The 13,981-nt window shown below is 40.3% G+C and overlaps 1 protein-coding gene across 2 annotated transcripts in view; it reads right to left on the minus strand.

The window, feature by feature from the left end:
* The window catches only part of col16a1 (collagen, type XVI, alpha 1), a 119,761-nt gene that overhangs the window by 42,669 nt on the left and 63,111 nt on the right, over positions 1–13,981 (minus strand). For both annotated transcript variants that reach the window (XM_047383300.1, XM_047383299.1), the window contains exons 10-14: positions 5,812–5,841; positions 5,614–5,634; positions 5,419–5,463; positions 1,002–1,040; positions 834–896 (exon numbers count right to left, since the gene is read on the minus strand). In XM_047383300.1, coding sequence (XP_047239256.1) covers positions 834–896; positions 1,002–1,040; positions 5,419–5,463; positions 5,614–5,634; positions 5,812–5,841 — 198 coding nt within the window. The remainder of the gene's footprint in view (positions 1–833; positions 897–1,001; positions 1,041–5,418; positions 5,464–5,613; positions 5,635–5,811; positions 5,842–13,981) is intronic.

Genomic DNA, 13,981 nt, shown 5'->3' on the forward strand with positions numbered 1-13,981 from the left:
GGGAAATGGTGACAGACAGAGAGGAAAGTAACATCATCAGTGTGTTCTGAGAGGAATAAAACAGGCTCTGTTGGTGCCTATCCTTGACATTTTGGTAACATAATGCAGAGCTTGTTTCTTTACAGAAATGTTTAAGAGTCTTTTAGAATTTACAAGGTTATTTAAGTTTCAACAGAAGAAAAATAGACAGGTTATGATAAATCCTGTGAGAGTAATTGTCTTCAGTGCTTCCTGTGATATTTTCTGTCTGCCTCATTCAAGCTACCTCAACTAGCACATTCATTTCAGAATGTCAGATGGATGGGAGGAATAAAAAAAATCTATTCCCCACCAAATCCATCTGGCTTCAACAAGCACTTGGAAAACTGCTAAATGTGAGTTCATCTGATGCCAAAAAACTGCTGGAATCTCTCAGAGCCTGCAAAGACTGTAATTTCCTCAAAAGTTTCATGTGTTCATTGCACCATACGTGGGAAGATTAAAAGGTTTAAGTCTTCCTGAATAGACGGCTGCCTGTGTGAGAGACAAACGGCGCGGTCAATGAGGCAGCATTGATTGTGCAAGCTTTGTTGCTCTAGCCTAATCTAACAGGCATTAACAGGTTGACTTAACGCAACAAGAGCGGGCAGATATCAATGGGCGTCTGAGTTTAGAGTGGTACCACACGGGTTTACTGAATATCCGCTCAGGCCTGATAATAGTAACCTCACAACAGGATGTGCGTGCATGTATTGGAGATGTAGTTTCTTATTTTTACTATTGTAAAAAAATATTTTAACCTTACTGTTTGACTGCTCAAGCTGTGTTGAAAAAAACAAGCAAAAAACACCTACATCCATCCCCGGTGTTCCTGTCAGGCCTTGAGGACCGATCTCCCCTTTCTGACCTTTTTCTCCCTAGACAAAGCCACGGACAGCAAGAGAGGTTAGAATCTAATTGGATGATCATTAGAGGGGTTACGTCTTGATTATTAATCACCAAAAGTTTCTTCAACTGTTCACCTTGTACCCAGCTGCCTGACCCCAGTTGGAAGCTGTTCCCTGTGGATGCAATCAGCGGAGATAGGGCCAAGATCAATGACTTGGCTCTAAAAGAAGACAACATGTACACACGCAAAATGCAGAACATGGCAAACAAAGTGAGCAGTCAGTAGCCTATATGGACAAACATCAAGAGGCAACTGCACTATTTACCCATACCAAACCTCAGGAAAAGGAGCTGGCATCTTGTAAAACTAGAGAAATCTCTTGAATGTTTTTCACATTTTGTCAAGTTACAAACACAGATTAAATCTTTTTTCCTGCTCTCGGTGGAGGTGGACACTTTTTCTCTGTCTCCCGCACCCCTCCCATATCTGCCCTGCTTCAGCTCTGTGTCTTGTCTTTTTTTTGGAGCCTCTTTTTGGACATCTTCCAAATTCTTCCAAATTATGGATTTGGTCAGCTGGTCTCTCAATGCAATTGATCAAATTTTCTCGACAAGAAGACAGGGGTCCGGAGAGCCCACTTGCCCGGACGGGACATTTTTCTCCGGATACACGATGGACTCCTGGCAGAAGTGGAGGATTGTGTGTCTGTCGATAATGTCAGTCGAGGATGTGGAAGATGTGTATATAATTGGATGTTTGATATCAGGATTTCTGCTTTTTGGAGTCAGCGGTTACCTGGCATATCGGGACATTTGGAGAATGTCAGCAGCTGTTCTGGCCATTGTAAGGCTGCCTGGCATGTATGATGGGATTTTCAGAGCGATCAACACTCAGACTGAGATGTTACGTGAGCTGAATCGCAGACTGGATGTGATCCTTATACAGGATCAAAAGCGGGTTGCGGTTCCTGGACTCAGGGGTGAAATGGTATAAATCTTGGAGAAAGTTGTTTGCTTGGATCTGGCAGAAAGACCAGGAATTTGTCTATTTGGATTCGCCTTTGAGAAGCACCAGTGAGACTCTCAAGGCTGACGGAAAATTAAGAGTCAGCCTAACCCAAATAATTATTGTTTTTCTGAATCTGGCTCCCCTGCGCGGCCTTGATGGCTGGCTATCTTCAACCTCTCCTGGAAGTTATGTAAACATGACGCTCTGCTCCCTCTGCCCCCTCCCTTCCCTGAGGACACCTGTGGACCTGCTCAGAACTTGGCCGGTTGATGTACATTCCAACGAACCATCAAGGACAATGGCCTCTGTGACAGTGCTTCATGGACTTACTTGCACACACTCACTTGCACACACACACATGCTCAAGATAAACATATGCACCCCTCACACCACCTTCACCGTTCCCAGCATGATGTTGTTGTGTAAATTTGTTGCTTCTTTGTGCTGAGGTTTTTTGCAATCTCAAACTGTATCCTGCTAAGGATAAAGTGTGAAATATGATTTTTTTTTTTCCTCTACTTACCTAATGTGGCCTCTTTTCTTATCTAGCAAGGGCAGCGCCTGTGAGCGGGCAGCAAAGCCTCGGTGACCCGTCCCCCCATTGTCTTGTGTTATGATGTATGTTTGGATGGGTTGTACTGGAATTCTAATTTCCCCTCGGGGATCAATAAAGTATCTTTGAATTGAATTGAATTGAATCTGGTATCACTGCATAATTATAAGAATAATAGGAAATTATAGTTTTTCAAAAAGGAAATGGCATTAAAACAAATCATGTGTGCTATGCATGACTATTCACCCCGCTGACCAGTCTGACCAAGCGAAACTGTAAATACATTAACTTGTGCGCTGTACAGAACTAGCCTTTATTGAAGAATGGCAAGAAGAAGGCCATTATTGAAAGGAAGCAATAAGAAGTTCTGTTTACAGTTTGACACACGTCATGTAGGGGACACAGCAAACATGTAGAAGAAGCTGCTCTGGTCATATGAGACCAAAAACGAACTTTTAAGCCTACCTGCAAAATGCTTTGTGTGGCAGAAAGCACATCATCCCAAACCCTACATGCCGCAATGTGAAACAAATATGGTGGCAGCATCATACACTGCTCAAAAAAATCAAGGGAACACTTAAACAACACAACATAACTCCAAGTAAATCAAACTTCTGTGAAATCAAACTGTCCACTTAGGAAGCAACGCTGATTGACAATCAATTTCACATGCTGTTGTGCAAATGGAATAGACAACAAGGGGAAATCTTTGGCGATTAGCAAGACACACTCAATAAAGGAGTGGTTCTGCAGGTGGGGACCACAAACCACTTCTCAGTACCTATGCTTTCTGGCTGATGTTTTGGTCACTTTGGAATGTTGGTGGTACTTTCACACTCGTGGTAGCATGAGACGGACTCTACAGCCCACACAAGTGGCTCAGGTAGTGCAGCTCATCCAGGATGGCACATCAATGCGAGCTGTGGCAAGAAGGTTTGCTGCGTCTGTCAGCGTAGTGTCCAGAGCCTGGAGGCGATACCAGGAGACAGACCAGTACACCAGGAGATGTGGAGGAGGCCGTATAGGGCAAAAGCCCAGCAGCAGGACCGCTACCTCCGCCTTTGTGCAATGAGGAACAGGAGGAGCAATGCCAGAGCCCTGCAAAATGACCTCCAGCAGGCCACAAATGTGCATGTGTCTGCACAAACAGTTAGGAACCAACTCCATGAGGATGGTATGAGGGCCTGTTTGTCCACAAATGGGGGTTGTGCTCACATCCCAACACCGTGCAGGACACTTGGCATTTGGCAGAGAACACTAGGATTGGCAAATTTGCTAATTGCACCCTGTGCTCTTCACAGATGAAAGCAGGTTCACACTGAGCACGTGTCAGACGTGACACAGTCTGGAGACACGGTGGAGAGCAATCTGCTGCCTGCAACATCCTTCAGCATGACCGGTTTGGCAGTGGGTCAGTAATGGTGTGGGGTGGCATTTCTTTGGAGGGCTGCATGGTCCTCCCTGTGCTCGAGCCTTACTGCCATTAGGTACCGAGATGAGATCCTTTAGATCCCTTGTGAGACCATATGCTGGTGCGGTTGGCCCTGGGTTCCTCCTAATGCAGGACAATGCTAGACCTGATGTGGCTGGAGTGTGTCAGCAGTTCCTGCAAGATGAAGACATTGAAGCTATGGACTGGCCCGCCCATTCCCCAGACCTGAATCCAATTGAGCACATCTGGGACATCATATCTCGCTTCATCCACCAACGTCACGTTGCACCACAGACTGTCCAGGAGTTGGCGGATGCTTTAGTCCAGGTCTGTGCGGAGATCCCTCAGAAGATCATCCGCCATCTCATCAGGAGCATGCCCAAACATTGTAGGGATGTTATACAGGCAGGTGGAGGTCACACACAATACTGAGCCTCATTTTGACTTGTTTTAAGGACATTACATCAAAGTTGGATCAGCCTGTAGTGTGTTTTTCCACTTTAATTTTGTGTGTGACTCCAAATCCAGGCCTCCATTGGTTAATAAATTTGATTTCCATTGATGATTTTTCTGTGATTTTGTTGTCAGCACATTCAACTTTGTACAGGACAAAGTATTCAATGATAATATTTCATTCATTCAGATCTAGGATGTGTTATTTGAGTGTTCCCTTTATGTTTTTGAGCTATGTATGTGTGGATGCCCATCTGCAGCAGAGACAGGGAAACTGGTAGGATTTGATGAAAAGATGGATGGAGCTAAATACAGTGCAATCTTAAAAGAAAACCTAGTACACTGCAAAAGGCATTAGATTGTGAAGGTGGCTCAGCTTCTAGCAGAACAACTTTAATTATATAACCAGAGGTACCCTAGAATAGTTTAGATCAAAGCATATTTATGTATTAGAATGGCCCAGACAAGGTCCAGACCGAAATCCAATTGAGAAACTGTGGCATGACTTAATCTCCACAAACACTCTTCAACCAATCTTCTGCAAAGAGTAATAGATACATATTTCAGTTGCTAGATTTGCAAAGTGTATTGTTTTTTTTTTTTTTGAAATGCAACAAATCATTAACTCAGGGTCCTGAATACAATTGCACACCACCCTTTTACTTAGATTGATTTGTAAAAACTCATTGTAAAGCCCATATCTTTTTCCTTTGCACTGCTTTATGTTGGTTTATGACAAAGAATCCTAGTAAAATACATTGAATTATGTGGCTGTAACCTGAAATTTTTGAAAAAAGAAGAATAAATACTTTTCCAATATATTTGGTACACATATCATTTAGATGCAGCTTATACATTAAATCCTACTTTCATCTTGCAAGTCTACACATTCACAATTTTGTATATACATGGTTAATAACTCAGTCCTGATAAACAACTATACAAAGAACAACGCTGTTCTAGCTGCATAATTAATGCCATGGCTGAATGCCTGAAAATGAGGCTCTGCATAAAAATCAACCTAAAAGTGCTGGAAGGGGTTAGCTGGGTTGGAAAGCACGGGGACATGTTGCTGTAACCTGCAGCTAAAACTCTGGCACTCACCGGCTCGCCTTTCTCACCCTTCTCACCCTTGGGTCCTTCTGTGCACTGAGGTTAGAAACAGTTGGTTGGCACAAATTATCAAAAATCACTTATGGCAAAAAAGAAAGGAAAAGCCAATCCTAGGTTACTGATCAGTATGCCAAGCAAGAAAGAAGACAAGGCATGAGCGTGGGAAACAACAAAAAGTTTACTTACTGAACCTGAACAGCCATCGCCCTGAGATACAAAGATATGGAAAAGAAAGATGATTGCTTGTGAGTGTGCAATAAAATCAGAATTCAGTATAGTGTTGCTACTTGGTCTACGTCCAGCCTTAAATTGCTTCTATTAATGCCCATTAATTAATTTCATTAATTAGATTTTTACATTACATCTGCAGTCTTTCATGCTCACCCGGTCACCTTTTTCTCCAAAGTTTACAACCTGCAACACACATAAATACACAGTAAGAAACCTCTTGGATCAACATCTTTAAAATGATCTCATGGAAAGAAATTCAAGTAAAGATCAATGATCCTTACATTTTCCTCCCTACTCTGTAGTAAACAACCAGCACACTACAGACAGACACAGAAAAATAATAATAAATTATTATTATTTTATTTAATATCCACTAAAAGGATTTATGAAGAAATTAAGTCTTGTAGTTTCTGTTGTCACCTGATAGTGGCACTCTTGCACAAAATTAAACTTTTCAAAATCTCTCTGCTGCAACATTATGCAGCTAAAAACGGATGAGTTGTATGCAAGTGAGCACCCACACAGACACACTATTGTGCACACACACATCTCCCATGGGAACAGGAGATCAATAGGAATGTCTAATTCCCATAGCACAAGAGAGAGCAGACCAGCTGCTCCTGCAGAAGGGTGCAAAACATGATCACAGTCACGTGCACAAACCAAGTAAGGACAACATTTATAAATAACTGAAGCGTTTTTGGCGGAAGCGGGTAATTAAAGCTGAATTACTGCAGCCGGTGTTTCTGGGAGTCTGGCTTTCACACACCAGGAAGTTTGCAATATGCTGAAGTTGTGACTATAAGCTTTCTGAGACGAGTGAGAGAAAACACTTGTAACAGCACAGAGACAACATGTAATGCTATCCATCCTCTTTATTCCCCATCTTCCTCTTACACAAGACAGATCTATCAATGGCTGCTTTAACCAGCTGCATCGACGACTCACTCTTTCCATGTTCTCATCTGTGATTGCACATTATTAAAAACAAAGCACTTAAACCTAAAAAGGAAAGTGTTTTTATTAGTACTATTTTTATAGGTAGTGAAAGTATTTATTACGTCTTTTTTACATAAATAATTTTATTATAATACAATGAATGATTATTGTTATTGCTGCTGCGGTTACTATTATACATTTTATAAGAATTGTATAACAATAACATCTTTCTAAATATCTATTGTATGAATAATGTAGTATACTAATATTAAATCTATGTGCTATAAAAAATTGTTGTGTGATAATGGTAATGCATGGAGGAGTGGGATCGAGTAAATTTATACTTTCAGCCACTCCTTTGAATATGTAAAATAATCTACAATGTATGCAATTTTAAGTTATACTGTTTGATAACTTGCTCATATTCAAATAAAACAGACAAACAAAACAAAGTATTTTTTATTTACTTCCTTTATCCTAATATTAAGAAATACATTTGCTAGCAACTTTATTAGAAAAACCCACTTGTTAACACAGATATCATCTTATCCCATGGCAGCAACTCAGTGCATTTGGGAATCTAGCATGAAGACCAAGTTTGAACTGAATGGGCAAGAAGAAGGAATTCAGTGACTTGGAGTGGAGTGGTTGTTAGGGCCTGCCAGTTTAAGCAGCTTAATCTATGCCATGAGTAATTAAAGCTGTTTTGTGGGCAAAAGGGGATCTAAGCCAGTACTAGCAAGGTGTACCTAATAGAGTGGTTGATGAGTGTGCTATTAGCCTTCAGAGTCATAGAGCCATTATTTCTGTAGTAAACAATCTGTACTGCAAACATGTGCCTTGAGTTAAACTTTGCGAACCGTTTTACAACATACAAAGTTACCAAACTCCACACATTAGCTAACCTGGAGCCTTACTTTGTACTAATTTGGAGCTGCAGATTATGTTCTGTAGGTAGCATTAACCCATCAAGACTAACTCTAACTCTTCTGAGCATATGCAGTCTATCTCTTTCTGAGTTTTATATGATACAATTGTTTTAGACAAACTTATTTTCATTAAATGTTTCTATATTATTCAGTCTAACAGCAAAGGCAATACTTAAAAAAATAAATGTAAGTTAATACTCTCCAGCTTTTGTTTTACTCCATTTCTGGCTGACAGATAATTGGCTTTTTATTACTGATTTTTTTGTCAAGTTTTACAGAAACCCAGAGGGTTTCAGAAGATGTGTGAGCAAACAGCTGGCCTAAACACATTTACCACCGAGAAAGCAGCTAAATACTCAATTTGTCTAAACTCAGAATGTAGGAATAAAAATTTCAAAGAAAGTCCTGGTTTCTATAAAAGCCATTTCCTGCATTTTCTTCTCAATACCCTAATCTGTTTACTACCTTGGACAGATTAACACAAGGGCAAACTGGGAATGTGCCAAGGGCCCAATGAGGCCAAAAAGGCATTGGTCTTAAAAAAACAACTACATAAAAAAAACAAAAAACTATGTATATGTAAGTTCAGTTCATGCCAGCTATTTAAATTGAGTTAGCGGCCAAGGAAGTCATCTTTAAATGTAATAAAATTTAAAAATTGTGTAAATATTTAAATGTGTCAAAGTCGATAGTTCAGTCACCTAATCTACTGGTTGAATGTCAATGTCAGTGAGCAGAAACATTTTGCGGATATGCAAAAATGAAGCTTTAAGCTTCAAAAGAATTAATAGATGGGGCCAGATCGTGGTGCACCAGTAAAGTGCGTGACCCATACACTGAGGCTATAGTCCTCAATGTGCCTGTCCCAGGTTCGACTTCCTGCCTGGTGATGTTCACCGCATGTCTTCCCCCTCTCTCCAGCCCATTTCCTGTCTACTTTCAGAAAAAAAGAACGAACAAAATAAAGGCCACTAAGTGCTGCAAAAAAAATAGATGAGACTTGATGCCACAAATACCATCAATTTTAATCGTTTTCGCTAAAGTTCTCCAAATGCATGTGGAGATTAAACATTGCTGCTCAGTGCCAACTTCGTGGCTGACTTCACAGCTAGCTGTAGCTTATCAGAAGCATAGGGCACTGAGGCATGTACAGGTGGTGGAGGAGCAGAAACTTCTTTTGACGTGGATGCTTGCAGCTCATCCAGCATGGAGATGGGGCCAGGACCTCTGATGTCATGACAAGATGAAAACAGGTTTCCAAAAAAACAACTTATGCAGAGTGGAGCCCATCATAGGTTGGATAAAGATTACAGCCGGTGTGAAACTGTAACAGATCCTGTCTGATTGGGAAATATGTCTAGTGACGGAGGAAAGCTGGTTGTTATTGAAAATGGCGCCGCTTCATTTCAAAACAGACTAGCAAAATATGACACAGTTGTTGGAGACTGTGCATTAGGGGGAAGGATTTGTAAAATGATGAATGATGTGCTTTAAAGTAAACTGCCTAATGGACAGCAAGTACAATGGGAATGGCTAATATATTCCCCATCATCTTGAAATGCTTTCTGCTTTGCTTGCAAATAACAAAGTGTGACACATATGCGGAAGGATTCTGTGATTGATAACACGGACACCACATCGCAGAATTCGAGAAGTTTCAAGAACACTTAAAATTATCATTCAGATGTAGCAATCCAATGGTATTAGAACAATTGATTGAATCTTGTTCAACTAAGCCTCCAGTTTTAATTAAAAATAGGCAGGAAGATGGCAACACATCCTACTTGACATAAACAACTTGTGAGGAGTGTATTCAGTTACCGGTAAAAAAAAAAAAAAAAAAAGCAATTGATAGCAGAACAGATAAGCAATGCTTAATATTTCTCTGTTTTTGTATATTCACCTACAGACCAAGGTTGAGACCACTTAACCTTCATTTTCCAGGGGAAAGTTGTAGAATTATTTGGCTTTGTATGACAATGCATTGTTTATCTAACTGTAGTAGCCAATAGATCTAACTGTACAGTGAGGGCAGTATAATGGCCTGCAGGCACACTTAAAACAAAGAAATCATTTAATCCTATATGTTCCATGCGCTGCTCATTCTCTAAACTTAGTGGGTGTAAACATCATAGTGGCCAGCAGTATTGAAATGGGAAAGTTTTTTGATTTACTCAAACTCTTTTTGCTCTGCATCGACTTCTAGATGGGAGCCTGTTTTTTAGAGCTAGGACACTTATATTGGTTTGACATTGAAGTCACTATCAGATATTCAGCAAAGTTGCTGTGCTAAGTCTAGTGAAGCTCTTTAGAATAACTATTATGAAATAATAGAGGCTCTAGGGGTGATGTCTAACTATTAAAATGAAAATAAGAGACACACGAAATGAAGCCCTCACACTGAAAATCGTAATTATCTGGGAACGGCATTCATCGTGAACTTATGGAATACCATACTTACTCGTTCCCAAAAGACAAGTGTGACTCATCAAAAGGCTGGCATAGACCCGATGACGGGGTGTAGTTCTCTGCATGATTTATGTGGACACAATGACTACGTTCACACTGCAGCTTGAAGTGACCCCAATCTGATGTTTCTGCCCTTATGCGACCTGTATCAAATTTTGTTATGACAGTCTGAATGACACAGATCCGATTTTTTCAAATGCAACCCAGGCCACTTGGATATGTGGTCCTAAATCCGATACGTATCTGATCTTTTCAAATGCCACCTGTGTCTGTATGGCCAGGTCGCATTCATTCAACCCGTCCGACATTGTTACTCGACAAACGTCACTATTCTGGGTCCTGCTATGGGAAGCCGGAAGAAGAACAACGACCATTGTGGACGTGGCTCACTTTCTTTTCGAGCTTCTTAAAAATATTGTGTTGTTAACGTGCTGTCTCCAGTTGGAAAACAATTTAAAAAACGCAAGATACAGTCCAACGTTTCCATCCATATTTACTTCTGCAAACACTAAGCATGCTCGCTACATGTGATGTCATTGTGTCATATAATGCGCATGCAGGACATTTAAGTTGTATGAATGCAGTTCACACAGGAGAACACTACAAGTCTTATATATTTGGAAATGTGAACAACCATGCAAAAAAATCAAATTTCACAAAATATTTAGAAGTGAGCATTAAGACCTGCAGTGTGAACGTAGCCAAATACATTGTTTTGCAGATTTTGAATGAGCTGTACAAATTTGACCACTGACGACACAGAAACCGCAAAAACAGGCAACGTTAAATCTCATACACTTGATAAATCTAAAGTTGTAAAAGTGGAGGCGCTTAAAACAAGGCAGTGAATGAAAACTTGCAATGTTAAATTTGATAACCTTAATATTTATAATATTATTATTTACCATGTTATTTTAATGACATCCAAATTCACGGATTCTAATTTTCACAGAGGCGATACTCATCACATGTTAGTTTTTATGGCACACAATTTTACCATGTTTAGTATTTCAAACAAGTTAATTTTTGTTTCTCTGACCCCTCGTACTGCCTATCTGCTGGACTTGAACAGAAGGAGAACGCCCCTTAATTGTGGATTACAGTCAATGTTTCCCAACATATACATTGCGTTAAGACTTTATCTGACGCTGCCTGTTGGCATCTGCCAGGGCAAACTATTATTTTCCCAAATGGCCACACTTAAAAACAAATTAAGGACTAGGATGACTCAGAGACACTTTATTAACAGCCTGTCACTTATGGCCATTCAGTCTGAACTGGTACGGGAGATGAGAATTGTTGATATAATTTAAGTTTTTTTTCTTTTACTACCTTTTTTTAAATTATAAGTTGATGCATGAGTATAAACAAAAGCAAAATTAATATGAATGAATGATCTTTGTTGTCATTATACATTAGGCAGTGGCATTCAGAGTGGATTATTATGTAAAACAAATAATGCATAATTATTATAATATCATGGGTGGTTTGCTCCTTATGGCACTTGGCAAAATAACTTTGTGCCTGCAAGTTTGATAGAAGGTGTGGCACGTAAATGGCAAAGTGTGAACTAACTCTGTGTGTGACAACAAAATGTGTGACAAATAAACATTTCTTTTTATGTACTGTTTATGGGCCCCTGCCAATTATGTACCCATGGCCCACAGACATGTTAATTCATCCTTGTTGCCCACATAAAATAAAATACACAAAATGGTGTTGGCTGTATTTTAACTGATGTCTTGCCAAGATAATACCACATGCAATTTTCTGTCTTGTTTTATCTTTGGTACTTTATTGTGGATTTTATTTATGTATTTATTTTTTTGTGGAATTTTAGCAACAATTAGCTGAAAAACAACTTTGTCTTCTTGCTACAATGCTCCGGATAACTGCAAAGTCTAGTAGGACTAGATTGTTTGCATGTTCACCGTGGTAAAACCTTAGAACTGCCATACATTCTCTAAAACACAGATTTGCCCCATATAAAGGGGTTGGACAATGAAACTGAAACACCTGTCATTTTAGTGTGGGAGGTTTCATGGCTAAATTGGACCAGCCTGGTAGCCAGTCTTCATTGATTGCACATTGCACCAGTAAGAGCAGAGTGTGAAGGTTCAATTAGCAAGGTAAGAGCACAGTTTTGCTCAAAATATTGAAATGCACACAACATTATGGGTGACATACCAGAGTTCAAAAGAGGACAAATTGTTGGTGCACGTCTTGCTGGCTCATCTGTGACCAAGACAGCAAGTCTTTGTGATGTATCAAGAGCCACGGTATCCAGGGTAATGTCAGCATACCACCAAGAAGGACGAACCACATCCAACAGGATTAACTGTGGACGCAAGAGGAAGCTCTCTGAAAGGGATGTTCGGGTGCTAACCCGGATTGTATCCAAAAAACATAAAACCACGGCTGCCCAAATCACGGCAGAATTAAATGTACACCTCAACTCTCCTGTTTCCACCAGAACTGTCCGTCGGGAGCTCCACAGGGTCAATATACACGGCCGGGCTGCTATAGCCAAAACTTTGGTCACTCATGCCAATGCCAAACGTCGGTTTCAATGGTGCAAGGAGCGCAAATCTTGGGCTATGGACAATGTGAAACATGTATTGTTCTCTGATGAGTCCACCTTTACTGTTTTCCCCACATCCGGGAGAGTTACAGTGTGGAGAAGCCCCAAAGAAGCGTACCACCCAGACTGTTGCATGCCCAGAGTGAAGCATGGGGGTGGATCAGTGATGGTTTGGGCTGCCATATTATGGCATTCCCTTGGCCAAATACTTGTGCTAGATGGGCGCTTCACTGCCAAGGAATACCAAACCATTCTTGAGGACCATGTGCATCCAATGGTTCAAACATTGTATCCTGAAGGCGGTGCCGTGTATCAGGATGACAATGCACCAATACACACAGCAAGAGTGGTGAAAGATTGGTTTGATGAACATGAAAGTGAAGTTGAACATCTCCCATGGCCTGCACAGTCACCAGATCTAAATATTATTGAGCTACTTTGGGGTGTTTTGGAGGAGTGAGTCAAGAAACATTTTCCTCCACCAGTATCCCGTAGTGACCTGGCCACTAACTTGCAAGAAGAATGGCTTAACATCCCTCTGACCACTGTGCAGGACTTGTATATGTCATTCCCAAGACGAATTGACGCTGTATTGGCCACAAAAGGAGGCCCTACACCATACTAATAAATTATTGTGGTATAAAACCAGGTGTTTCAGTTTCATTGTCCAACCCCTGTAATTGTGCATCCCATTTTAAATCAATATGGGACAAGGGCTTGTCCAGGATTTCTGAGGTGTGTTGAATGTAGCAACATCTTGCTTTGTAGATGTGCTTTGTACATACAGGTGGATTAATTCATTGGTGTCTAGGATATAAGGGAATGTGTAAGATATTTGTTAGTAGAAATTTGGTAAGAAACATCAATGCTTGCCCATGATACAGGTGAACAATGCCTTCTAAAGCTGATATGGTAATTATCATCTTTTTAATCTTATTAATATTCTAATTAATTATGTGAGATTTAATAAGTGGTGGTCTATTATTACAAAACAATTTTAGATTTAAATTTGAATAAAAATATTTTTTGGAGACCACCAACTTGTTCATAGTTGGCTTAGTTCTGGTACACCTACCTCTCCCTCTACCTGTCTGTTTGAAATTTGCTTACTTTCACCTGTTGTTAATGTACGTACCTACAGAGGATGGACAATGAAACTGAAACACCTGGTTTTAGACCACGATAATTTATTAGTATGTTGTAGGGCCTCCTTTTGCAGTCAATACAGCGTCAATTCGTCTTGGGAATGACATATACAAGTCCTGCACAGTGGTCAGAGGGATTTTAAGCCATTCTTCTTGCAGGATAGTGGCCAGGTCACTACGTGATACTGGTGGAGGAAAACGTTTCCTGACTCGCTCCTCCAAAACAACCCAAAGTGCCTCAATAATATTTAGATCTGGTG

The sequence above is a fragment of the Girardinichthys multiradiatus genome, chromosome 13, assembly GCF_021462225.1.
Source record: "Girardinichthys multiradiatus isolate DD_20200921_A chromosome 13, DD_fGirMul_XY1, whole genome shotgun sequence".
NCBI classification, from domain to species: domain Eukaryota; kingdom Metazoa; phylum Chordata; class Actinopteri; order Cyprinodontiformes; family Goodeidae; genus Girardinichthys; species Girardinichthys multiradiatus.